Source organism: Hemibagrus wyckioides, linkage group LG22, assembly GCF_019097595.1.
Source record: "Hemibagrus wyckioides isolate EC202008001 linkage group LG22, SWU_Hwy_1.0, whole genome shotgun sequence".
Taxonomy (NCBI): Eukaryota; Metazoa; Chordata; class Actinopteri; order Siluriformes; family Bagridae; genus Hemibagrus; species Hemibagrus wyckioides.
The window spans coordinates 16,070,703-16,098,581 of record NC_080731.1 but is presented as its reverse complement, the minus strand read 5'-3'; the positions used below and the strand labels follow the sequence as shown (position 1 = coordinate 16,098,581).

Here is a 27,879-nt window from a genome sequence, read left to right as displayed (position 1 = left end):
AAAGCTCCATGTTTCCCAAAAAAAACGAATTGAGAGCCATGGCTGAAACGTCAGATCTCATTTCAGCAGGTTTTTTTCCTCCCAAATCATGCACAGTAACTAGCAGGTCTAGTTTCTAGTTCAGTTCTGTTTGTTGGGATGAGTAAACAGGGGGCCAAGCACCGTGCATCACTGCAGTTCCTCCCTAATATCAGTCATCTGAATTCAACAACAACGTGGAGCTGTAAAAACACAGGCTATGACTGAATTCGTGCAAAAAGAAAATAAAAGGTTAAAATGCTTCAGCTCTATTTAAAAAAACAAACAAACATGGGAATTCGAAATCTTTGGAATTACGAAGCAAGCTAACAATTAGAATTTGTTCAAATTCGTTGATTGCAATCGGCGTACGTGGGTAATATTAAAATCGCTAGCTTTTCCCTGATCAGCACCGCAGACACGTGGATTTCATGTTTCCCCCTCGGTGAATCCGAGCCCAACCTCACCACTGGTCTCAGGAAACCCAAGATGTTTTTTTTTTTTGTTTGTTTTTTTTAACAGTACGATATCAGGATTTGGAAGTAAAATTCAGATATCAGATGGTTGTTGTGTGTGTTGTACAGTAGTGCCTTTTTCAAGCCCAATAACCGAAAGTCTCCTTTCAAGAGTCGTCACGAGGACGCGAGTACCGGCCATTTCGTCACCTATTTACATACAGTGCATTGTGATGCGTGTGCATTCGATTGGAGCGTGTGTGTATCGTATGAGCCTGCTCATGGATAAATACTAACGTGCACTCACACACTCGGAAGGGTTTTTTTTTTCCGTCTCCCTCATAAATATTTCACAGTAATCGCATGGTCCATGGTGTGGGACGTCACTCACGCTCGCATGCAAAGGTATATACAGGACACACTTCAGTCAGAAACATGCATTCAACATAACAGCATTGTTAGATGTACAAAAGAAGATTTTTAAAAAATGTTATTTTGCATAATAAAAAAAAAAAACCTCAAGTATTTAAATATTGAAACTGATTTGAAATAAAGGGAACAAACCTGTTGTGAGAATGATGATGTGTACTAGTGATGGGAGAATGAGTGTGTGTGTGTGTGTGTGTAGCTTCAGACCTTGTGATCTCATACGCAGGAATTTTGAGACCCTCAGGACAGCACACACTAACATACAACAGATACACCTCACATGATCTTGGTACAGGTCAACAAACTCCCACACTCAGTCATGCTGGAATGCAATTATACAGACAAATGGTACACACACACACACACACACACACAATACATACATACATACATACATACATACATACACATAGTTGTGTTTATGTGTCTGTGATTTTTCAGTCTGAAATGTATTTCAAAAGATTTGATAAAATCATATTATCTTTAAACGTTGAAACAATTATAGAAATCTCAATTTATATTTGTTCAGTAGAAGAAATCAGAACTTTTTGAAATCTACCCTTTTCGGCTCTTTCTAGATCAGGGCAGAAATCTGGAGAAACCAACAAGTAACTAGAACATGATTTACTACACCACTCGAAGTGTACAACATTACAGAGGAGGGAATATTTATAATCGTACACTGCGTTCATACTAGAAGATGACACCCCACTGATGTCACTACTGCTTCCATGTTTTTGTAGATTTTTTTTTTAAAAAGTTCTCATATACCATACTGCTGTTGAATTGTTACTTCTGATCGGTCAGAATGTTTTAATGTATAATTTAATCTGTACCAGCAGCTCTGACAGCAGTTCTGTCTGCAAGGCAAATCACAGGTTTATATTAAGGTACTAGTACGTTATTGTTTCCATGGTAACAGCTCCTTCACAGGACCTTGTACGGTAGACACACCACAATCTAAATCTAACAATAAAGTGTTGCTATTTCACAAAGAGTAAGTGTTTATATGGTGGAGTTTTGTCTCCAGTGTCACCGCTTTTAAGAATTTTTCTGAACTTGAACATAAAATTAGGGAATTACGTGCTGTAATGCAGCAGGTTTTACGTATGTAACAATAAATGGATGAAAAAGGAAGGACTAAAACATTTTAGGGATAGGAAAATTATCTACGCATCGGGTTGTGTTTAATTCCTTTGCAAATGGTAGTAACCAAAGTGTTAACACTCTAGTGTAAAATTTATACAAATCTTTATGTTCCTTGTCTTTAAAAACCTATTTTAATACAATAATAATACAGAACTGAGGCAACTTTTAGTTCACATTTTTAATTGGATCGGAGGAATGCAAACTATACTAAATGCATGCAGGAACTGAAGCTGTAAAAGTATAGAATTTGCGATATTTGGGTTACTGTCTCCAGTTCTTCTTGGTTGTTTAACCACAGCAATACCAAACTGAGAAATTTAAATGTTGTGTGTCCCAAGTCTCTTATTGCTGGAATCACAACTTTGACAAAAACAAACAGATGCCTACTTGCTAGTGTGAACGCAGAGTAACTGTGATTGCTTAGGTACCTTGTCTGGGGCTGATATTCCAAAAAGCATTCTTATGCTATGTTCATAGGATATTTAAGCATCCACTGATATGCGTTGCTGGTTTGTCGTAGGCGTGTTTTAGAGGATATTTATTTTGTGCTATAACCCAGTAGACCTGTGAACACACTGAGTGTGTGCCAAGTTAAGGGTTGACGAGAGCTGCCCTTGTAGAGTTCTACTGCTGGAAAATATAGCTCTGGACGTTACATGACAACCAGGTTTAGTTTCATCATCATCTAACCCCAAACTGGGGTAAATGAATATAGTGATTTACACAGACCCCAAATGCATCGTTGTCATTGAATCACAGTTTTGACAGATGCCGAAAAAGTCCCTAAGGTGCTAAAGCGATACCTTCCATACTAAAGCATTCAAGGAAATCATCACTACGAGGGTCTAAGATAAAATATCAACCACTGTTTCTCCAAAACCCACAGACACAAACACATCTTAGTGTTTTCGATATAATATTTCAAACGAGTCCTTACTGCCATCATGTGCCCAGTGTTAACATTCAGTGGTAAAATGAACCATGGAATTCAGACCAGAGCTAAATACAGCAAAGTATCTCCAGCAACATCTGCTGATATACAGAGCGGTGTGAACAGCAGAGAGATTGAAACAGAATTGTGTTCTTACATTCTAGAAACTTCTCAGCACACGCTAAGTAACCAGCAGTGATTTGGAAATCCCTTTTCCTTTGCTGTTCAGAAGTATCCAGAGTGTCATCAAAATATGAGTAAGCAGGATGATGGAATTCACACCGAACCAGACGGGTAGACGAACAGACAACAGGTAGCAATTTCTTGTGAAATATGGCTGCTCAGCAGGAAGGGGAACCAAAGCAATGGTATCCTTGGACGCTTGGCCGAAGAGCACTCGGTGTACAAGTAGTTTTTTATCACACATTTTCAGCTTCAGTTCCATGCTACAAAAGCCTTAAAACCACAAGAGCCTTGTCGAAATATTTGGATATCCTTTTTCCTTGAGTAGCATACTTTTAATATTCACAGCATTTTCATTCTGTTCATTCCCAGCTCTATATGTTAGTTCATCTATTGTGCAGTCCTTCCATGCAAGTCTTAAGAACTTCAGTGGGTTGTTCCCTTTGATGCAATTTGTAGATGGTCAATCCTCCCAAATAAGAGGAAAGGCTTTTGGGATAGCAGTTTTTGTGTTGCAAACCCTGTTTTCCCCCAACTCTACATTTTAATTTGGCATAGTCCTTCCACATAAGTTACAGGAACTTCAGCAAGGCCTTCTCCAATCCACCCATTAAAGAGATCTTTTTACTGCAAACCCTAACGCCCAACCTGGGTATTGGTCTGCAGATGGCCAATCTTCCCCTTTTAAGAGAAGGTTTTCAGGAAGAGAATCTTTGTCCAAGTACAACATCCTCTTGCACAAATCCCCCTCCCTTACTGTCAGCTCCTGGGCTCAGTTGTTCCCATTGCTCCTGGACTAAAGAGCTCCATGGCTGTAGAGGCAGAGCAGCGATTGGCACGATCCCAATCTGGACTGATAGTACCCTCCGGCTCTGGGGAGAGCGTGAGAAGAAGAAGGGTGCCAGCATCAGAAGAGCATGCTGAGGAGCACAGGTCCTCTGTTGAGAAGGTGAGACTGCCGAGCTTGGCTAATGAGTTGGAGCGCTTTAGACGGGAAGGCACTGTGAGTCCAGCCAGGCGCATCCTAGCCTCTATCTCTTGTGCCCGTTGGCGCACCAGACCTGGCTTTCCACGAATGCTGCGGATGCTGTCACTGCTCGAGCTGCGCGTCAGTGTGGAGCCGTGTGGGGATGAAACTGGCGTCAGTGCTCCAGAGTCTTCAACTGCAGGCGGCACGGATGTCCAAAAGTCTGCTGGAGTACCAACCATTCCAGATGAAGTGTCTGCGGTTGCAGAAGGACGCTCGGGTGTCTCAGCAGAGTCTCGTGCGGCAGCTCCTGCATGTTCACGGAAACGCTCCTGAAACAAGCCTGAAAGTTTCTCCAGCCTCTCAGCTCGCCGCCTGACCAGGCCAGATCGATGTAGCTGGTCTAGTGACTCCTGCTGTTGCTGTGAGCTCCCCTCTCTAGGTAGACCTGGTGCCCTCTCTTCTGCCTTGTCCTTGCCAGGTGAACCTTCAGTCTCTTTGACCACTTGCACCAATGCTGTATCCTTTGTTTTCTGAAGATCAGATTTCTGTGACTGGCTTCCAGACTTGTCCTTATTCACCAAGGGTTGGACGGCTGAAGTGATGCACAAATCTGAAGCTGTCTTGCTGCACTTGCTGCACTTGCAGCTTGGGCCACAAGCCCATAGTCGCGTAGGTGTGATGGCATTGACTGCAACGCTGGTGCAAGCTGGCACTTCAGCCGAGACACTAGGCACACCACAGAGCGGTAAGGGAGCATGGCCACGTCCATTGGCATTCAAGACTTGAGTACTGGGGGATGTGAGAGAGCTGGATACTGCTCTTGGTTTAGGTGCCTGTTTTTTAAGGATACTCTCCTATACAGAAAGACCAAACAACAGAACATTATTGAAGAAAAGCTTAGATACAAAAAATAATACAATGGGCCATAAATACAAGTCTGTAGGGTCTTTAAACCAAAAGGCTGCAAGATCTTTGTAGAGGTGCTTCTATGATATAAATTATATTGATTTCAATTTCTGACTATAATTCTGTCAAATTTGTTTTTAATGAGCTACAATCAGGATATAAAGCAGTCACTCAGTAACATACCAAACAAATCAGCAAAACCTTTACTCACAGCAAGACTGTTTCGTGTTCTGAGGTGGTTGTTGTTGTTGGAGTTCTCGTTGCACAGGTGATTCATGTTACCCAGATCAGTGCTACTCTCCTCCCCTATACCTCCCTCTCTCTCTCTCCTCCCCCCTTCTGCCAGTGCCTGCATCTCCTCCTGTTCTTTCTTTGCCTCCTCCTCATCTTCCTCTTCTACTGTGCTGAATTCAAGGCGCAGACGCAGCTCCTCCAGAGGTTCGGCACCACGACTGCAAGTTTGCGCTGCTGTGCCCTCTCCGGTAGGTGCAGTGAAGCGGGGTGTTTCAAATGCCTCATCATCCAGCAGGGCATCACGCTCCACATCCTCTATCTCAATGTAAACGCGATCCACATCCAGCAGAGGCGGTGGCATACGCACTGGTGTTGACGGTTCACTGTCCAGTGCAGAGTCTGACAGACGGCGGAAGTAGTAGTTGGAGTTTTGGGGGTTGGACGGGTCAAGTTCCAAAGCAAGGGGTGACGAGTGGGCAGCAGCCTCACAGCAGGAAGGACCGGCCCCTGGGGATGAGGAGTCAGCGCAGCAGGGTGCTGTTGGGCGTTGACAGTCAGGATGATCGCACTCAGAGTCTGGATGCCACAGCCGATTGTGACGTTGCTTGCTGTAGAGTATTTACAAAAATATAGCAGTATGATTTTTTTAAATATCGTTATGCAAATGGTTATTGGTTTCTAAATAGTTAATGTTGGAAATTATATTATTTAATCAGTAAATTATAGTTTTTTAAACGTGACTTATAATAGCAACTTGTGTTTGTCTGAGAAACTTACTTTACAATAATATTTTACTAAAGTGAGAGGTCTGCCAAAAAAAAAACACGAATGTAATGGTCCAATTACAGTCCAACAGCCACATTATTACATAAGTATATTTTTAACGACTGAATTATAAATCTACTCAGCGTGGAAAATGCTGACCTTGCGTCCAGAATGCCCTCGTATTCAGCCAGCTGTCTCATGAAGCTGTCGTTGGGCCGCGTGATGCTGCGTTTCTGTTTGACGAAGTTGTAGGCCTTCTCCAGGGTCCAGCCATACTCTTTCATGGCATAGGCTATGACTGTGGATGCTGAACGGCTTACACCCATTTTACAGTGGACCAGACATTTGGATTGGTTCTTCCTGAAAAGTCAGAGGAGAGAACGCATAAAAGAAAAATTAAACACATGGAAGGGACACAAACCTTCCTAAAGACTGATTTAAATCTGTGTTAAATCTGATTATATCGCTAAAGAACTCAATTTGTGAGCACTGAGCTCATATTTATTTCTTCTGTATGTTGAAAATGTGCTTGAAAGTTAGCGTGTCTCACAAGGTCCACCAGCTACACATGCTCTATCTCTATCTCTCTCTTTTTCTCACTCTCTCTCTCTTACTTGCTCAGTTATGGGAGTCTCTAAAAGTACTAAGACATACAGATACAGACTGGCGGTAATAAGACATGGGTGAGAATCATCATACATGACCTTCTGGTTCAACCTGCCTCCTCTACGTCCAGAGTTGACTGCTGCCACAACCACCATAGTAATAAATTTAAGTATATCTAAAGTATAATTTCTGTCCATTTATTTAATTTGTTTTAGGGGTTCTACTTTCATATAATGAATTCAAACACATCTATGTTCCCAACACAGTGCTAAGTCTTATTGTGGATTAATGACCAATAACTGATTCTATTACTATCACTCTCTGCTACCGAGTCTACTGATCTTTAGCAAACATTGTAACATTTTGAAGACTGGTCAACTTGTTTGAGAAATAAAACCTCTGCACCATAAATAAAACATTACTGATTGTAGTGTGCTGTCTTACTTAGCCCTAACGATGAAGTTGTATGTGTCGTTCCAGTGAGCCAGCAGGTCCGTGGTCTCTTCGTCGTACACGCGCACGTTGTGGTAACAAAAAGTCCCTGGGAAAAAGTTGTCGATCTCCCGGGTGACATTTAGAATGTAGCCCACCCTAACAACAAAAATGTTAATAGACTTACAAGAGTATCATTCAGGGTATATAATATTGCATCCATTCCAAGAAAGTTTAATAATAGCATATGCTAAAAAAGCATTAAAAGTCCATACAAAAATCCATACAGTTTAACTCACCCTGTCTCCTGTAGCTCCTCTAGATTGGAAGCGTTCCATTCAGATCCCTAAAATAGACCCAGAGGATTTACATAACACACATCATTGCTTTTTTTAGTATTACTTAAACTTTTCAGTTTCACTAACCAGGTAGAGATGGTCAAATATGAGTGTGGCTTTATCCATCTGACCCAGGATCAGCAGGATCTCGTTGTCAATGAACTCTTTGTACTCCTTCAGATTGCAGTTCATGTGCTGCTCGAGCTCAGTACGGATCTGAGGTGTGAGGAAAAAAACCCCCCAAAATCTCAATTCTGATGGGTCAGGAATTATTGTATTCTGACTAACAGTGTAGAAATGTATTTAATGCTAAATAAGTGCTACACTTTTGTCACTCATGTTTTATGAGGAATGAGTAGCAGGTGGTATGCTCTAGAAGTTTCACATTTTACAGATCTACACACAGCTATTTGTTTTTCACCTCCTTCGATGTCACATTCTCCAGGTCCTGCAGCATCATGATGCTCCTGAGTTTGGTTTTGATGAGGCATTCGGTTCGCTCTCTCTCGGTCGGCCTGGACAGAACCCCAGATGAAAGTTAAACCGCAGAATCTCTTCAGTTTGAGCCACGGCAAGAGTAACTATGTGATATGTATAGAGTCAATGCTTTAAGCATGTGCATTAGGTTAAGGAAAGATTTATCTGATCGGTGTTGGAGATTCTAAGCTTTATGTCATGTGAAATGTCTAAGCCTAAAATCGCATTTACTACCAAAACCTTTGTGCATGTCATTGGAACATCTCAGGTTCGAAAGGAGATGACCCTAAAATATAATGAAACTGCACATGGATACAGTGCACATAGTGAATGAGGTTTAGGTTAGAAGATTAAGGTAAGAAAAAGAACTCACTTGTCTCCGAACATGGCGGGCGAGTCGGGCCGCATCGTCTCCAGGTCCTGCATGGCGTTCCACTCGTTGATGCAGCTCTGTTCGGAGCAAATGCAGCTCTCATAGTAGCCCATCCAGGTGAGTGCAATTCCTCCAGGGAAGTAGTTATATCGCCGCGACACCTCACACGCCTTGTGCAGCACCTGCAGAGCCGACCTGGTAAACAGAGAAGAGGTCTGGAGTGAGAGACCTGAAACTGGACTGCTCTCATCATCGTGCTCGCTCATATCTGATGATGGAAAATCTGTCGATTACATGCAAACTATTATGAGTAAGTTTAATCATCACTCTGTATAAACATCAATTCTTTGACTATCAGGTAAACACAACAGTTCACCATGCTGGTCAAAGATCACTAAACTTCCAGGTGAGTCTACTACGTGGGTCACACTGTAATAAAATCTTAAGAAATGGTGTGATATGTTCTCCATGCCCAGTGAAGAGCCTCTAATGACTGAACTGCATTGAAAGCTAATTTTTGCGTCAGCAGTCAGAGGAGAAAACAGGGACAAGAGAAGTATTCTTAAAGTGAGGATACGTTTTCGATTTATTAACGTGCTCCGTTTACATTTTTCTTTTTTTCCCTATGCTGTCCTCGTATTGGTGTCTTTTTATAGCACTCATCCTTTGATTCTAATGAAACATTTGACATGACAAGCCACATTATGCATACTATGGCGCATATAGATTTCTTTTGATGACATGCCTGCAACAACTAACTGAAGATGCAAATCATAAAGCTGCCATGAATCATTAGGTTAAATGCTGTCTGTAAAGCACTAAGGAAAAAAATCTCCTCTATGCTATTCTATTCCATCAGTCAGAAACTCAGAGGAAAATGTGAAGTAGTACGCAATGTCAATTACACACATTCACCAACAGGTGGCAGCCCACGGCCAAGTTTGGCCAATCTTCCAGTGCATCTGATCAACATTGTGAACAAGCAGCGTGTCGATATAAAGCCCCTGACCCACCCAGCCACCAGAACAAGACCTTCTGTAGGACCACGCTCGACTGAAAGCACACGCAAATCTACCATTTCCTTCTTCCATGGTAATGACGTGAGTACTTAATACTCTGGCCATGGTGTGAGACAGAACATGAAACCAGAGCTTCTCAAAACAACAGTGCTGCTGTGTCATGAGGTATCAACTTTCATTTATTTATTCAAATACATATGACTGGTGGATTCACAAGAGAAAAAACATACTCATCTGGTACGACCGGCTTTCAACTACCTTGCCTGAAAGTTGCTTCTGCCTAGTTTTGCACTAGCTAATGTAGCTAACAAGTAATGGAAGCTTACAGCTACCAGTTTAGCATGTCTGCATGTCAGTAATGAGCTGTTCTTGACAAAAATAGCTCACAGAAAAAGTGACGACTGTTATCTATAAAAACGCTTCCATTGTGAGAAAAGGAGCATCTTCCTCAGCATCACTATCATCCTCAGGTTGGAGGCCAAGCCTGAAGCCAGAATTGAATATAATAATATAACAGTTCATACTGGATTAATCAACTTCAGTGAGGAAACAATATCTCCACATCATGCTGGGTTTTATTACACCACCCCATTGTTGATTATTTTCCTGCACGACCTGATGGGATTTATTTCTTTTACACTACAGCAAATCCAAAACCTGTAAACATTTTATTTCTGACAGAATTTCATTAAATCCATTAAGTTAGCAATAAAAGCCAACACTGATATAAATGCACATTCAAGTGCTTGTCTTACCACATAGCCTGAACCGACACAGGTTTAAAGATGTGTGTGCGTCCCGCTGTCGTCACGCTGAAACCCCTGCAAAAGAGAACACGAGGGTGAGCAGAGGTCATCCTAGCCGTCCAGTCTGAAAGCTTAATGTTTCCTCTTTAGTGACAGGAATTTAAATACATGTTTTTGGCTTCCTGTTTAGTGTACCTTGTGTACAGCTCTATGAACTAAGCTCCTGATAATAAAATACACACTAAACCCCTGATAATAAAATGTGAACTATACCCCTGACAATAAAATACACACTAAACCCCTGATAATAAAATGCGAACTATACCCCTGACAATAAAATACACACTAAACCCCTGACAATAAAATACACATCGAACACCTGGCAATAAGATACAAACTAACCCCCTGATGATAAAATACAAACTAAGCTCCTGATAATAAAATACACACTAAACCCCTGATAATAAAATGTGAACTATACCCCTGACAATAAAATACACACTAAACCCCTGACAATAAAATACACACTAAACCCCTGACAATAAAATACACACTAAACCCCTGATGATAAAATACACACTAAACCCCTGATGATAAAATACAAACTAAACCCCTGACAATAAAATACAAATTAAACCCCTGATAATAAAATACACACTAAACCCCTGACAATAAAATACACACTAAACCCCTGACAATAAAATACACACTAAACCCCTGACAATAAAATACACACTAAACCCCTGACAATAAAATACAAACTAAACCCCTGACAATAAAATACACACTAAACCCCTGACAATAAAATACACACTAAACCCCTGACAATAAAATACAAACTAAACCCCTGACAATAAAATACAAACTAAACCCCTGACAATAAAATACAAACTAAACCCCTGATAATAAAATACACACTAAACCCCTGACGATAAAATACAAACTAAACCCCTGATGATAAAATACACACTAAACCCCTGACAATAAAATACAAACTAAACCCCTGACAATAAAATAAACACTAAACCCCTGACAATAAAATACAAACTAAACCCCTGACAATAAAATACACATTAAAGACCCGAGACAAAACATGCTAAAACACTGCTGGTGCTTTAACTAGACAATTTTTTCATACGATTTTTAAAAAACAACTTTTAATATTTGAGACTAAATGCTACAACATTCACACACACACACACACACACACACACACACACAGTTTTTGCCCAGTAGGGGATGCTGCACTCACCCATCTCCATCCAAATGGATCTTTGTGTCGCTCCACAGAGGCAGAACCATCCCTATAGAGCAGCTTTTACTGTGGGAACAAAAACACACACACACACACACACACACACACACCCCACAGGACACCGTTATCTAAATCTGCAAATGTTTGAGGTGACTGTAATTTACACACTGTTCAGCTAAGACCTGTCTGAGGTTTAAAGTGTTTTTGTTATTCATTTTGATTCATTCCTGCTCATGCCCTTTTTTTCTTACAAAATTTGTAGACACCAAAAAAAAATTCCAACTGAAAAAATACATCAGAATCATCACAAATGTAAAGTATTATGATATTCTATCACTTTAACTATCACGATACAGTAAATCTCTAACGGACAGTTACAGTTATGTGTCCAGTCTTTGGGCCACGCCTCCTTGATGAGGCTTTTGATCAATATTTTATTGTCTAACTGAGCAACTCACAGCTGTGTGAAGTGAGTGTGTCATGGTTCAAGACATCATTAATGTTTTTCTCCCCATTTTTTTTTTGCCAAAGACAAGGACATATAGACATGCTAATAATGTTAGACAAAAATGTACCTTTATTTATTTTTGCAAATTGTCCAATTAAAAATGCATTCATTTTCATACTTAATAAAACCAAATACAGTTGCACTAAGAAGACATTCTCAGCAGAAAGACTTGTCTGTTAAGATCATTACTTTATTACTTAATTTTTTTTATCTGTTAAACATGTGTTCTAAAAATATTTGATGCCTTATAAGACATATAAGGAAACTGGCTTGTATATTGAGTTATAATGTGAAGTGGGCGGAGTTTAAAACCTTAAAACATTCAAAACCGTGGATTAGAGTGAGCAAAAGTAGTGTAAAAATACTTTTTTATCAATATTTTATCAAAACAGTTTAATAACAGATGTTCTGAGCAACGAAGCTTGAAAAATGATTGAAGTCATCTTTAACAGGATCTTACTTGTTAGCTACATTAGCTTTGTAGCTTTAGTGCAAAACTAATGATGTAAATGATGAATCTTTTTGTGAGACACTCCCAAGACAAAAAGCAAAGTAAATCATAATGTTAGAGAAATTTCAAAGTGGAATTGTATGCATTCTTTCTTTATATTTGGTGCAACCTGTCCAGCAGCTCTAAACTCTTCTTTATCACGATTCTCTTCACAGCTGAAGTGAATCATGTGAAGTTTTGCTACTGATCTGTTATTACAGCTGTTCATGTTCTCGGCTCGAGCGACGCATCACGCTGACTCAGGTCGTCTCGATGAGTGCGTAAACACAGAGAATAATGAAGTAAAGCTCAGCTGGTCTGTCTCACTGAGGAGGAAGGAGCAGCAGAACCCAACTTCCTGATTTATGAGATACGTCTTCACTGAGAAATGATCAGCTTGCTAAAAAAGTTGTTTAAATCATAAGGTCTTAGAAGTCCCTTCAGGAGGTGACTGTAAAATCAGGCAAAATCCACAATATCCAGAGGAGAACATTTTTTTGATTTTGTGCAAATCTGCAAAGCCGAAACACATCGTGTGACATCATCACAAAACGCATTCAGCCAAGCTGATGTACGGTGTAACAATCATTAACAAAACTCCTACACTATGCTAGCACAGGGGGAATAGGTGCTGGATTTGGAGTTGAAGATCAAGGCTGAGGTCAATCTGAAGAATTCATGCATCATCCTAAGCATCTCGTGAAATTAGTCATTATTCCTAATTTCAGAATCTAACCTATTAAGAATGTGTGTATTTTTTAGGAGATTCAGTAGAGTCATACCAGGAGCTCAGATTCTGTCCAAAGTTACAATACAGGTAGAAAACCTCCTCCTCACAGAGAACAAGCAGGTAAAGAGTGACTGGCTACACCTGTGTACGTTATTAATCTTGTATTTAATATATTCATTCAAGGAAAATTGACAATGACCTTGAGAGTAAACAGAGACAGAGAAAATGTTCTTTGTGCTTTTTACCTAATGTGTGTTTATTTACTTATTTTTGCCAGTCGTAATTTGGTCGGCCAATTAAATAACAGAAAACTGAAAAAAAAAGGAAAGAAGAGGGCCTGGATCCAATAAAAATCATATATAATTTATTTTTTAATTATAGTCCTTTGTTAAGGGTTTATATTATTGCTTTCAGCAATGTGCAGTAACTAGTAGCATCATGTCTATTCATTGTTAATAAAGGTAAAGGCAAACCTGTGTGTGTGCGTGTGTGTGTGTGTGTGTGTGATTACCTGTCTTTATTGTTGAAGTCCATCCCCAGCAGAATGTTTTCCTCCGTGTCCTGTCTGCCGCTGGTGTAAACCACCACCATGTAGCGCACACGATCTGACCAAGCACTCTCCAACCGCACCGCCTGACACACACACACACACATATTGAAACATGACACAGGTTCATTTGGGAAGAGTTTTACACACACACACACACACGTTCTCATTAGTGAATGAATGAGACAAAAGTGGCATGCAGACTACAGGCTGTCAATAAATCACATTCAGGCATGAGTCGCTGTGTGTACGTGTGTGTACATGTGTGTGTGTACGCTCACCAGTTTGATTCGGTCCTCGGAGCGAAGAATGTTGATCATCACTTGTAGGTGTTGAGGTAAATCTCCTATTGAAAGAGGAAAATACGCTGTTTAAACACAACCCTGATGTCTCATCATGAACCAACTCATCAGCTCAACACCCTGCCATAACACGTGCTAAATCAACGCAAACATAATGGCAATAAAACCTGAGCAAGATTTATGGAGGTGAGGCAGAACAGGAATGAGGAGGAACCAATGATTCACATCTCGTTGAGTGAGGAGGACGGGGTAGAGCCAGCCGGCGCTCTGAGCAATGTCCATACATGTGTTCAAACTTTACGTCTATTTGCTACAACTCCGAGGCTTAGGTTTGGTTTTCTTCAAGCTAACTCTGGTCCGCACATGTAGGTATAGCCAACTACACACACACACACACACACACACACAAGGTTATGTGAAGATTCCACAGATAATCCTCACAGATAAGGCTACTCTCAGGATCTGAATCTAAATCTCAGAAATACACAGTGCTAGTTTCTGATTGGCTGACGGGTGCGTGTTGTTTTCCACTGATGAATTCTTGATTCTTAGTTAACAAAAAAAGTTTAAAAGAATTTGTAATAATGTTCTCCTCTTAATATGCCACTGTCATCATTCACTGATAAACGCAAAATTGTAATTGTTGACTAAATGACTGTGCTGTAACAGGAATAAAGCACCTCACGATGTGCGCTTAATACAAAATACTTAGTAACAGTAACTTGTTGGTGGCGGCCAGATCACACCACCCTTTATTTCCTTACTAGTTCCTTCAGGACGTCATGATTTCTTTCCCACTTTACAGTGTGTCATCAAATCACCAAGGCTGCTCATTCATCTGAAGTAGAGTAGGTTAGAAAAAGGGAAGGTGTTTAAAAAGGGAAGGGGATGTTTAAAAAAATAGAAAACAGAATACAACGTATATATGCTATCACTGCCGTGGGTTCGATTGTTGAGTAGTGAACCAACCCAACCACTGAGGGGTCAACTCTTAGTGCCGGTCCCAAGCCTGGATAAAATGGGAAGGTTGTGTCAGGAAGGGCACTTGGGATAAAAGAGTGCCAAATTAAAATATATATTGACCAGATGATCCGCTGTGGCGGCCCTGAGCAGGGAGCAGCTGAAAGAACAACAAAACGCATGGTAGTATATTTTATATGTTTCTAATGTGTCTGGTGCAACACACCGGTATCACGGGTTTAAGTCTCAGCTCAGGGGTTCTATTTTATTCAGTGCTTTTCTATCTCCAGACCTTATTCAGTTTGTTTCTTTTCTACAAGAAGTAACCTAAAACTCTGTAACCTCTTGAACCCTTGCATAAAGACGCAAGTTTTGGCACGAGTTACCTCCCCAAACCTACCCCCCTTTCAGTCCACAATGTGGACTCATACCTCTGTTCTCTCCTCTTGAGGTTGTGCAGATTTCAAATTAGTCTGTTACAAGGTTAAAACAACAACAACCTCAACCCAGAATGCAAACTAAACCTGAGATGCAAAACAAGCTCTTTGGATAAAAAAAAAAAAATAAAAAAAAATATAGCTTCTTTAAATAAAGACCTTTACAGTTTGTTTGGATTCTGTGGATGTGTGGCATGGGCTCTGATCTGAAAATCACGTGGCAGAGAGAGAGAGAGAGAGAGAGAGAGAGAGAGAGAGATGGCGGCCAGATGAGCTCGTAAATCTAAACCACAGTCAGCGCTAATTATCACTTTGGGTCTTGATCAGATGTTGTTTTACACTCCGCCTCTGTGGCTGTTGTTCCTGTATTCTGTTTTTCTGGCAATGCTTCAGGTAACCAGAGCAATGATCCATCAGTGCAGCAGTGACTCACTTTACCGCAGTCGGCATTGTGAGAATGTGCGTCTGAGAAAAAGGGCCGTGACAAAGACCGGTGTCTGAATAGAACAACGATTTAAGGAAGTGGAAAGATGCCTGGTTTCAGGTTCACCTAAACCTGCTAACAGAGATGCACATCTACAGCTGGTTCTTGTTTTGTTTTTTTTATCATTATACACCTAAGGACGTAATCATACATCAATGTTCTTCACTCTGTCTAAAATCGTCCGTTCGTTGTGTGTCAAAGGTCTGACCTGTAAAACTTTGCTACGAAAGACAAAAACACCTGCAGCTCCAGATAGGCACCAGCTTAAACCCCGGTCACTCCTTCACCTGTAACTTTGACTACAAAACTGACCTGTGCTCAAGGCAAAGGAGCATGTGATGCCATACTCACACAGCCTGATGACATGAAATGCATCTACAAGGTAAAATAAAACGGAGAGAAAAAAATAATAAAATGTAAAGTGTTACGCTAATCTAATGTGGAACCATTGGCTAGAAAAACTAGAACAGCAGAAAGCTGGAACAACCTGGGAGCCAAGAAAACATTAACATACTGTATGAATCCAAAGACAGTGACTTTATACACTGTTGAGTAAAAGCTTCACCTTGAAGTTCAGACTTGATAAACTGAAGTCTCACGTCACGTCACACAACCCATCATTCTTCACGTTTTCGTGACAAACCAGAATAACAAAGCGATTGTAAGGACCTCATACTATTGCATCACTTCCTATATTGTATAAAAGGTTTAATGATTAATTGATAATTATAAAAGAAACAGATGTCTTGTTTTCTTGTGCCTTATTTCCTGTTCCACCTTCTAACAGGTGGCAAAGGTTGAAAGAAACAGGTTGATATCTTTACACTTGTGTAGTTTGGGTTTCTATGATAGCTTCAGATTTCTGTTCTTGGCTAAAAGAATTTGTGCACATTAACCTGAAGTTTTAATGTTTTGAGATGCTGGTCGAGCCAGATATGCCCATTGTCCTCTGACCCTGAAATGATCCCACCATCCTATCTGAACAAAGTCAGTGAGCTTATATCTTTTCCTTATTCTAATGCTGACCTGCATGATTTTGTGTGTTGTGCTGCTGCAATGTGATTGGCTGATTGGATAACTGAATGAATGTGGCACGTGTTGCTAATAAAGTGGCTGTGACTGTATTTATTCCCAGTACAAAAACTAAACTAGGAGTCTCCTAGGAGTCTAATCAGTCTGAGTGCTGCATCCATCACTGCTTTGAAAAAAAAAAAGGAACAGCTAAAATTTATTATATTATAAAAATATTTATAATATAATAATTTTAGCTTTTTCTTTATAATATAAAAACTTAACTTTTTTAAATCAGTTTTTAATTTTAATCTTTGCGCTTTTATTTTTTGAGTCTATTATGTCTATATTAAAACCCGTAAATTCAATTTCAATTCAATTTATTTGTATAGTGCTTCCAACAATGGACATTAAAGGGAATGTAAAGGGAATGAATAATATAATGAAGTGCTATAAATATAAAAATAATAACAGTAAAGAGGGTTTTTTTCGAGTTACAATACATTCAGTCAACCTGCTTGTTCCAACCGGCTTAAAGCAGTAAAATATAATGAATCACACTCGTTAAGTACACAGAGGCACTGAACATCAAATTTCCATCAGACATGATAAACTCGTACACTTTTAACTGTCAGAAGAAACCCATGCCTAACTCTCTTCCTCTATCTCCCTCCTTCTTCCCCTTATGTCCTCGTCCCCACTTCCCCGTCTTACGCCTCGTCTCAGAAAATAACCCAAGCGCGACGTTCACGTGTCAACATCTCGACTGGAACGAGCACGGATTCAACAACAGCACGGAAAACCAAACGCAGACTTGATATCAACCGAGATCAGATCAGATGAAGTAAGCAGGGTAAAAGAGAAAAACATTCTCGAGGAACATCAACGGCAACCGCAAAGTGCATGGCCAGACGTCTGGACAGCTTATTTACCCAGACTGCTCTCTGCTCTATTGATTACAGAATTCCAGGAAAACAACCAGCGCTCAAGACTCTCCAGAATACTGTACTGTACATCATCATGCTGGGAACTCAGAGCTTTTAATAGAACTGCATGAAGAGAAATTTAAATAAAAGTATCCTCATGTCCTAAATCCTTTTAGGCACACAGAACAGAGGCTCTCAACTCGACTGAGCTAAACCGTTAATCCAGCTAATCCCAACAAACGCACACGTGAACACACACTGTGCTTATAGAGGACATGCTTAAACCAGCACTGTGTACCAGCCATCACACCTACAGACGTCCTGCTGTCCTCACACACACACACACACACACACACTGTACTATTTCAATATTGCGATAGATTAGCATTCTGATTCACTTTAAAAAAATAAATAAATAAATTTGTTAAAATAAACAAACCATTTCACTATTTTAAAAAATGATGTACAAATTTCTAAGAAAAAATTGTCTGTAATTACGTTTTTTCATTTTTTTTAGAAAAATATAACCCAATATCTCAGAAAAACAGTGACATTATTGATGCTAACCATATAGATTTTTATGACTTTTATATCACCTAGCCTTTATGTATTTACTCGAGTAACTCAATCACAGTTATTTAATTGTTAGAGTTACTCTTTCAAGCACTATTTTATAAAAAAACAAAACAAACAATGCTACATAAAAATACGGAGGCACTACCGCTTTAAAGGAAACGATATTATATTAAACGAAATGTAGGACTGAGATGACGGCCTCGTTTACTGTAGAAACACAGATCCACTTTTTTTTTTTTAAATCCACTAAATTCATCCTTGCTTCCATTCTCACATTCTAGTCCAAGCAGCGCTTGTCTATTTTCAGTGTAATTGCTAGTGTCTAAATATATATACATATGTGTGTGTATATATATATATATATATATGTGTGTGTGTGTGGGATTTGCAGTGAATTGAAGCCTTTGTGGTCCAGCAAAAACGTCATGTTCATTTCATTCCCACATTTATTATGTCACGTTACTGATGATGACGTTGGTGAATTCTGGATTTCTGACTGGTCAGGAGGTGTTTATTCACGTCTGGACCGTCTTCACGGCTTTGTGAGGTTTTTGGTCTTATTTGGTCGTGTTTCTAGACAACATGAACTAGCTTGCTTTCATGTGAAAATGAAAAATTGTAATCATTTTTTTACATTACTCTTACCACCTCAGTGTTTTTATTCTGAACTTCAGAAGTCTTCAGAGTATTCATACTCATCCCGGATTCTAACACTTTAAACCATTTTGATTGGTTTGTGAGTCAAATCATGTATACACAGTCCCTCCAGGAGATTTTTTTTTGTACTACAGCATTTTTTTTTTGGTATTTTAAGCATCTGATTCATCTTTTCTACTCCTATCAGGGAAGACACATATTTATTTACCTAATAACTTTCTGCGGTAGCTGTGCACACAACTGTGAATCACATGAATGGGAGAGGGCTTTGGCTGAATCTGCAGAAAATCTTGTTCTTTTGAAAAAATGCATTAATTTCTGTGAAGACACAATTTCAAAATCCTGGATGGACTGTAAAGTTCTTCCCCTGATTAAAAGGAAATCTGTTTGTAGCTGGATACGAGAATGTGTGTGTGTTCTCACCTGCATGTTTGTGATGGGAGTGTGTCTTCTGACCCTGTGCACTGCTGCCCTGCTGCAGGAACAACGCAGCTCCCTTCACCATGAAAAAGCTCTCGCTCAGACTGCAACACAGACACACAGAGACACAAACAGTTCACATTTTGACACGGATCGGATGCTCTTTTGACTCGGACTTCCTCTTACATCAGGCTAAAAGCTCACAGATACACATACACGTCGAATTGTTTTGTGCCACACCGATCACAGTGAGCATGCTCAGAAAAGATCTGAGGGGGAAATCCAGCACTGAGTCAGTGCTGAAACACTGAAACGCTGGGTTTAATTATCGTCTGTAATCACGCTGCTTTACTGAACACAATCCTGTGTGCTGCAAATTCCTTCCAAGCGTCTTCAAGTGAGACGATGATTAAACTCTGAGGTTTAACAAACACTCGGCTCAGAAAGATCATCAATATTTGTTGTTTCAGAGAACACAGAGCACCTGTAACAGGTGAGGCAAAAAGGAGGCCATCTTGGTATTTGAAAGGTAAAAGGCTATGGAAGGTAAACACTCATTAAAGGTCGGTTTGGACTGGTGGAACCTCAAGTGAGGCAAAGCTTTAACGTTCCTACAGCATGTTGAATGATTGTGTGAACGCTTTTTTTTTTTTTGCTTGAAGCGCTTCTCTCTCTCTCTCTCTCTCGAATCATGAGCTGCTGAGTTACACAAATATTCTCCCGAAAACCTTGGCATGATCACAGAAACCTTCAAGAAGATACAAAGCAAGAAAAACATCTGACTCCTTTTGATGCTGTAGCAAACAGAGTGCTGTTTAGAAACCCCCTCCTCTCCAAAAAAAAAACCCCACAATAAATTTCAAATAACAAAATGAAGCAGGACCACAGAAAAACCAGCAAGAAAGAACATAATCATTGAAAACAAGCAGATTTTAAGGTGAAATTCAAAAGTGGGGGTACAAACTGCATGTGTCTCAGTGCTCACAGAAGTGAAGTGCTCACACATGTAAAAGTATCTGTGTTTCACTGCTCCACTGTTACATGCAGCTGAAGTCACCTTCTGGTGATTGGGCCTCATTCATTTTTTTTTTACATAATTTACACACAAGGTTTCATAATGACTGGTTTTCTTCATATTCATGTGTGTATGCTGATAAATGACCATTAAATCTCCCTTTAATAACTGAAACCATCACAAAATGGCTTCTCTGAGACAGAAGTTTTTAAAAAACATACACAAGTATATAAATTATATATATTATATATATATATATATATATACACATACACACACACATATACTTGGTACACAAGGGGATTACAAGTGTATTAGTGAAGTTTACATTCATATACAAAAGAGGGATACAAACTAAAATGCACATATGGCTGATTTACGCTCAAATATATCAAGATTGGTATCATGATGAATAAAGGAGGTCGGTTGTTATTGAGCATGCTGGTACTCAGCTCAAGTATTAACATATTGTATCATACTGTAGAAAGACGCAGTGTTTTGATCAAATCAGCTTTGTGTAGCAGAGCAGGCTCGGTTCTTCCTTATGGCTTTGAGCGAAATAATAAAGAAAGTGATGTGACATTAGAGAATGAGGCATGTGACTAGAACGTGACCAGCCATGTATCAGAGAGCAAAATGATGGCTGAAATATTCAGAGGTCACACTTTTTTCTCGCCCAGCTGCGGTCGTGACCCTGTGCTGAGTCAAGCCGTTCCATTTTTAAGCCATTGTCTCGCTCTGAGCGGACTGGATGTCCTGACCACAGCAGCCGACGGAGAAGAAGCAAACAACAGAAGCAGCTTTGTGCAAAGAGTTATGCGTCAAACTCCTCCTCCTCCTCCTTCTCTGACTCTCCTTCTATCCCTCTCTCATTCCCTTTTTGTCTCTGTCCCTCAATCTGAAGACAAAGTTGCGCTCTGTAAAAAAAAAAATAAAATGTGGATGATGTGGATTGCAGGGTCTTTTGTTTCACGCCTTTTTTCTTTTGTTCTTTCTCTCTTTCAAGCCGCTAGCATAGCATACATGTGAGGTTTTCTCAGCGCGATGTCGCCTATGTGAGGAGCAAGCTTAAACAAAAAAAGAGCAAGAGTGATGGATGTGACAAGAAACCACAACAGTGTGAGAGAGAGAGAGAGAGAGAGAGAGAGAGAGAGAGAGAGAGAGCAGAAAAGGACAAGCCGAACAGACTGCACTCACACCCAAGGGTGTAATTATGTTAACAGTTTTGTATCGAGACCGAAAGCGTTGTTTTGTGTTGTGTAAGTGATGGATGCTGTTGTTTTTCCAATCACGATGATGACATTCGAAATTCTATTACAGGACTAAACACTAACCGGACGTTTCGTTTTCTCAGTGCGACAGTGGGAGGTTCTAACTTTCATGTGGGTGGTCAAATACGAAACTTGCACAATTAAAAAATTCCACATTTATTAACTATAGTGCCCTGTACTGCAGGAATTTCTAAACGTTTTGGGCAAACAATGACGAATGAACAATATATAATGGATAGTTCCAGTTCTTGATTCTGATTGGCTGAGAAAGGTTCAAAGCTGGAAATCATTCTTTAAAGACACACACACACCAGTGAGCTCATTAATTTAGTATTACTGCACCAAATAAATTGTTTCAAAATGTCAAATTTGGTTGTAAATTGTGATTTACTGAGAGACAGGGATAGAGAAGGAAGATAAAAAAGAAAGTAAGACTTGCTGAATTGATGTTCGTTTGTGGGTTGGAGATCATTTGGATTTGTGCTCAAACAAACTAAGTGTGAAAACACCATGAGCATGAAATTACAATACAAATAGAACTGAACTATACAATGGGGGGGTATATAGAGGAAATCTAAAAATATAATACATGAATTCAGATCAGTATGACTATTATGAAACTCCAGTTGAGGTAGTGACTGTGTTAATGGAGACCAGTAAAAGTCCAGGTCGTCCTGGTTGAAGGCCCGAATGTCCAGTGGGAAGAAGCTCCTCCTCCTTCTCTCTGTATTTCACTGACAAGCTATTGATAGGTATTAGATTTTGTTTAACGTCGAATATCACAATCAGCCATCAGTGGATACACAGGATAAGAACCTGCTGTAGTTTTCCATACGGTCACATTTGGGTGCTCAGTCCGGGTTCTGTGGATGATACTGCACAGTCATTCTGCTGCAAGGCAAGTGCCAGGTCACATTCATTTTACATGAACTCCCAAGTGTTCTGATGGAAGTTCAGTTCATTTCACCATAAATAATTGGAAACGCACCAGTCAAAGGCATCTGCAGTCCAAAACTGATGAGAAATGAATTGGTTTGGTTCAGTTTCACGTTGCAGACTAAACACAACAAAACTGCCTTGTAGAAGGGACAGAGCAAAAAAGGTCCTGGTGAAAATTAATTGGTCAGAAACATGGTCGTTAACTACAGAGAAAAAATGAGACATTTGCTTGTTTAAACAGGTAAATAATGGCATAAACGACATAGCAGCAAAGAGATATTATAAAGAGCTATCCATATCCAGCAGCTGAGACTGAAACTGTCCGTGCTCTTGGGGTGGGAGGGATCACAGCCACACTGGCCAATTGTTGGGGTCTGTAAGCTAATGTATGAGAAAGAGGGCAGATAGCACTTTCCTCTGTGTATGTTACACTACCCTGTGGTGCAGTATTTGATGCAGCAGTTCTCCAAGAAAGCTCTGTTTAGTAGATGTCACTGGCTGACACCAAACTGGAGACTAAAATGGGGGACTAAAATACCTAAACAGTTTACAACATTTTGCAAACACAGTATTTATTCTATAGAAATATTGTAGCTTTGCATCTCTGTGTCACTTTAACAACACAAAAAAAACCCAGATTCAAAACACACAGCTTGTTTGGGTTACATCCTGCATCTGAACCTCACTGGGGATCGGCACAACACTACCGAGGTTCTTCTGAGGTTCAGTTCAAGCCACAGATATAAGAATGACTGCTTTTTTACCCCCACTCTGGCATTATTAGTTTACTGTGTTCAGTTTGAAAACAACTAGAGCACATAAAGGGGACATTCACTTCAAGGGAAAAAAGTGTACGCGTCATCACAGGAGGCTGCTATCACACGCACCGTGATCTACAGCGAGCTAAAAATACGCTCGCTATCACGAAAAACGAGAACATCAAGCGTGTGTGTGTGTGTGTGTGTGTGTACTCAGTGGCACACATTGAAAAGCTTTTACAGGTACTGTAAAACTGCAGGTGGAGTGTCAGTTAGAGAGACATGTTAGGAAGATCAGTAGAAGTGCTAAAGCACAGCTGCACTCATGATCATGAGCCTCAAACACGCCGAGTGCTTTGCTTTAGGTGCAACAAAAAATTTTTGTATGTATTCCATACTATTATTATTATTATTATTATTATTATTATTATTATTGTTGTTGTTGTTATTATTATTATGAGAATTTGATCAGATCTCTGATCATTTGCTAATATTTAATTTAAAAGTTATTTACATTTACATTTAAGTACAATTTAATCTGAAGAACATTTGAGCACTTTGTTAAGGCCCCAGTATAGACTTTCTAACTACCTCGTGCTTTCTCAAGGCCTGGTTGCTTCCATTATGTATCTGATAACAGGAACTTTTTTTTGGATGATCCACACCCATATCCATCAACCAGCAGACGTCCTGGCCCCAATAGTCTGACCATCTGACCCCACTCGAATCAGACCTCACAATCAGCAGGACTGAAGCCACTGAAAGCATCACTGCTATTAAAACAGCACCAAAGTATTCTCACAATGAAAGCTTTCTGAAGTGGTAAATGCCCAGCCTTTGTCCTACAATGCCCTCATTCTCAATGCGGCTCGCTCACAAAGCACGCCTCGGGTCAAAAACTTTCTCCTCAGAGAGATTTCAAACGTGTGTTTGTAGTGTTGACGTGCAAGTAGTTTTTTACAATTACATGACCGTGCACTTGATTCCGTCCAACCCTTCCGCAGATTCTGTTAGAAAGATGCATGGAATGACGCAGGGTTACCATCATGTCGTTTAGCAATTCAGGAATTAAAAGATGCTGCTGAAAGAGTTCATCTGAATAGAATCCTGTTGCTTTTACCTCCTCAGTGTGGTTCTTTAAGCGAGTCCAAACACAGCAATTCGCATTAAACTGGTTGGAGAGAACGTCTCAGCAAGCTGATCTCAGTCCACTTCCAAGTGAAATCCAATGTGTTTCGACTGAATCAACTCTGCTGCACCAAACGTGACAGGAATTTTGAGATTCTGCATTATTTTTAATTTATTTTTTACTTGAGAGCTGCTAAACTGAGCCAACGGACAGAGCTATAGTACTGCAGAAATGCTATTTGTTCTGTATATTTGTACCAGCAAATCAAATACTGGAAATAAGGTGCAAAACAATTTCAAAATATGCAATTGTCTCGTCATTGAATTAGCCGTCTCTGTTATTTTCATGCTTGTTAAAAAGTTGTGAAATGTGAGCCAAGAGTATGTGCGCATAAGTATACACGTGAGCAGGCAGAGTGACATACACGCCAGACACGCCTCCTTTTCTTATAATCCCATTTTTGAGAATTTGTGGGCGGGGATAAGGTTTACACATCCACGGTTATGACTGCTTGTTCTCAACCAATCCTCTTTCTCCTGGACCTTGATCTCATATGAAAATTCCCAAAATGGCAAAGACGAATCAGGCTACTGTATTTGTCAGTTCTTGCGTTCTTATACAAAGGTAAATAAACACAAACTGAAGTATTAAAGAAAATATTAAACTTCCAATGCTTCAAACAAATCTAAAGGCGCATAAATAAAAATAATGGCAGCTTAGCTTCGAACTCAATTGTAGTGTAATCAATTGTAAATAAATCAAGTTCTGTTTCCAGAACAAAGCATATTGTTTGAGTGACCAATCACAGCCATGACAACATACTTCATACTCACACAGAGCTCCAGGTTTTTTCAGGTCTGCAGGTGAGTTTCTCATTTCTTCCATGTTCTCCAGTTTCATCCCACCGACCAAAGAAACACACTGATAGATGAACTGCCTATGCTAAATTGCCCCTGGGTATGAAGACGTGTATGAATGTGCGAGTGTGTGCATGGTGCTTTTCAATGACTTCACATCCCACCCCAGGGCTTACTCCTGCCTCTCACCCAGCGCTCCCAGGATAGTGCCTGAATTCTCTCACGTACAAAGCTCTTGCCTGGAAATTCTGTCTGCTTCACAAACAAAACATATGCTATCAATCAGTATTAAGAACAGAACTGCATCAGTGATTCTTTTCAATTAGGAATCTGACTAGTTCCAGCATCTTGTAGAAAACTGCCATAGCTCTTCAGAAACCTCATTGAGATTTACAAGCCTCCAGACAGCATATGCCATACATTAAAGTGTCACTGTAACACACAATTTGTATAAAATAATGAGCGCAGTCCTCTAACAACTCACATGCGGTAGATCTCATGCTGCGTGAGCACGGCGTTCTCCACGAAGTACGGCAGCATGGTGGTGAGCGTGACCCGCCGGTGCAAGTGCAGCGCCAGGTGCATCCTGCTGGGACGCCGCAGCTCCAAACACCCAGCGCACAACACGGCGAGAGACGGACAAGAGCTTCAGAAGCAGAGACTGAGCGTGTGTGTGTATATGAGTGGATCCCGGCAGAATGAATGTGTTCCTGCTTGAGCAAGTTCCTTATAGGCTGGGAATGTGTTGTCACCCCTCCCTCTCTCTCTCTCGCTCTCTCTTCGCTCTGTCTCTCTCCTGATAGCAGTACAGGAAGATAAAGCTGCTTTGCTGTCCTCAGCCTGACTGACTGGTGGAATCTCCACCCCAAAGCCTGAGGTGGGCTGAATGTGTGTGTGGTGTCTTGTCTCACACACACCACTAAGTGCTGATCTGGCAGTGTAAAGAAAATCCAATAGTGTTCTCCGAGTCTTTCCAAGTGAGACGTCCAAATACAGAGACTTCTTGGATCTACTGTAGCACGCACTGTGACAAGAACATTGTCCTGTGTTTAAAAAAAAAAATCGCTCTTCTGAGCTCACTTCCTGAATACGAAGTAAAAATAAATAAATACACCAGCCAACAGAAACAGTTCTTTAGTGATCTTCTCAGCCGCAGAGGACACGAGACGCCTGGCTCGCTGCCTTCTTCTAGTGTCCAGACTACAGGTGCCGCTAAATCTCATTAAGACACAAAGACAGGGGAGGAGATTCCCAGACTGCATGAGTAAGACAAATGATACGTGAAAGAAAGGTTCACTTATTTGCCTGTCAGCAGAAAGGAACACACACACACACACACACAGATATCTTAAAGGTGATAAGACTGCACTGAAGGAAAGCAGAGCTAAAAAAGAAACAGAAAGGCAAAAATCACTGAAGTGGAGGGAGAGACGGAGGAAAAGATGAGAGAATAAACATTTATTTAGTCTGGTCCCTAAGTATTCAGACAGTGATGCAATTTTTGTATTTTTGACCATCTACATCACCTCAATGGATTGAAAATGAATCTGTTACGTAGACATTCAGCTTTAATTCAAGAAGTTCGGCAAAAATACTGCATTAACCCATTTTAACATCATCCCTCCATTTTTACAGGCCCAAAAATAACTGGACAAACTGACATAATTACAGATATAAGACTTATTTTTAATTCTTGGCTACAACTCATTTAATTCAAAATCTGCCTAGAAATCTAGAACCCATGAATCATCACCAAATGCATCACCAAGTTTCCTCCCTTGAGATGTTTTCAATACAGCTGCCTTCAGTTGCTGCTTGTTTATGAGTCTTTCTGCCTTCAAATTTTGTCTTCAGGAAGTGAAAAGCATGCTCAGTTGGGTTGAGGTCAGGTGACTGACTTTTAAGAACATTTAAGAACAGCCTTAAAAAGCCCTTGGGTTGCTTTCATTATATGTTTTGCATCATTGCATATGTTTTACCATCTCAAGCTGAGCAGAAATTGCAGCAGCTCTATACACATCAGATTTCATCCTGCTCCTTCTATCAGCATTCACTTCATCAATAAACAACAGTAACTCAGCTCCATAGGAGGTCATACATGCCCATGCTATAACACTGCCTCCACCATGTCTGACAGATGATAGAGCCTGATTTAGATCATGAGCCTTTCTTATTCTGCCTGGTTTCATCTTTCCATTGAATCTTCTAGAAATGGGTGTGTTATTTTTTTCCCGAAGTCTAATCTGGCCTTGCCTATCTTGAATGTGACCATTTTTATTTTGCATCTTGAGCTAAACCCTCAATATTTACATTCCATCTCTTGATTGTAGACTTTGACAATGATACCCCTACCTCCTTGACAGCATTCTTGACCTGGTTAAGATGTTGTGGAGGGATTTCACTTAACCAAGAAAACACCACTTTAGTGGTCTTCTCTAGCCTTCCAGGCCTTTTAGCATTGATGGACTCGTAAGAGGATTCCTTCGGATTTGGCCACTCCAAAAGTCTCTGCTATCTGTCTGACAGGTCCGTTTTGTTTTTTCATCCTAATGATAGCCTTCTTCACTTACATCGAC

General features: G+C 40.2%; 1 protein-coding gene across 5 annotated transcripts in view; it reads right to left on the bottom strand.

The window, feature by feature from the left end:
• Positions 1 to 1,659: 1,659 nt before the first annotated feature.
• Positions 1,660 to 27,879, bottom strand: part of ssh1a (slingshot protein phosphatase 1a) — a 48,206-nt gene continuing 21,986 nt past the window's right edge. For 2 of the 5 annotated variants that reach the window (XM_058374400.1, XM_058374403.1), the window contains 13 exons: positions 19,338 to 19,438; positions 13,843 to 13,907; positions 13,526 to 13,647; positions 11,284 to 11,352; positions 10,041 to 10,106; positions 8,267 to 8,461; positions 7,838 to 7,931; positions 7,504 to 7,632; positions 7,378 to 7,424; positions 7,091 to 7,237; positions 6,200 to 6,400; positions 5,253 to 5,883; positions 1,660 to 4,989 (listed from right to left, as the gene is read on the bottom strand). In XM_058374400.1, coding sequence (XP_058230383.1) covers positions 3,925 to 4,989; positions 5,253 to 5,883; positions 6,200 to 6,400; positions 7,091 to 7,237; positions 7,378 to 7,424; positions 7,504 to 7,632; positions 7,838 to 7,931; positions 8,267 to 8,461; positions 10,041 to 10,106; positions 11,284 to 11,352; positions 13,526 to 13,647; positions 13,843 to 13,907; positions 19,338 to 19,438 — 2,932 coding nt within the window. In that variant the 3' untranslated portion in view covers positions 1,660 to 3,924. Of the gene's footprint in view, positions 4,990 to 5,252; positions 5,884 to 6,199; positions 6,401 to 7,090; positions 7,238 to 7,377; positions 7,425 to 7,503; positions 7,633 to 7,837; positions 7,932 to 8,266; positions 8,462 to 10,040; positions 10,107 to 11,283; positions 11,353 to 13,525; positions 13,648 to 13,842; positions 13,908 to 14,627; positions 14,702 to 19,337; positions 19,439 to 25,279; positions 25,680 to 25,787; positions 26,485 to 27,879 lie in introns of those variants that run through there. The other 3 variants (XM_058374401.1, XM_058374402.1, XM_058374404.1) reach the window with 3 other exon arrangements.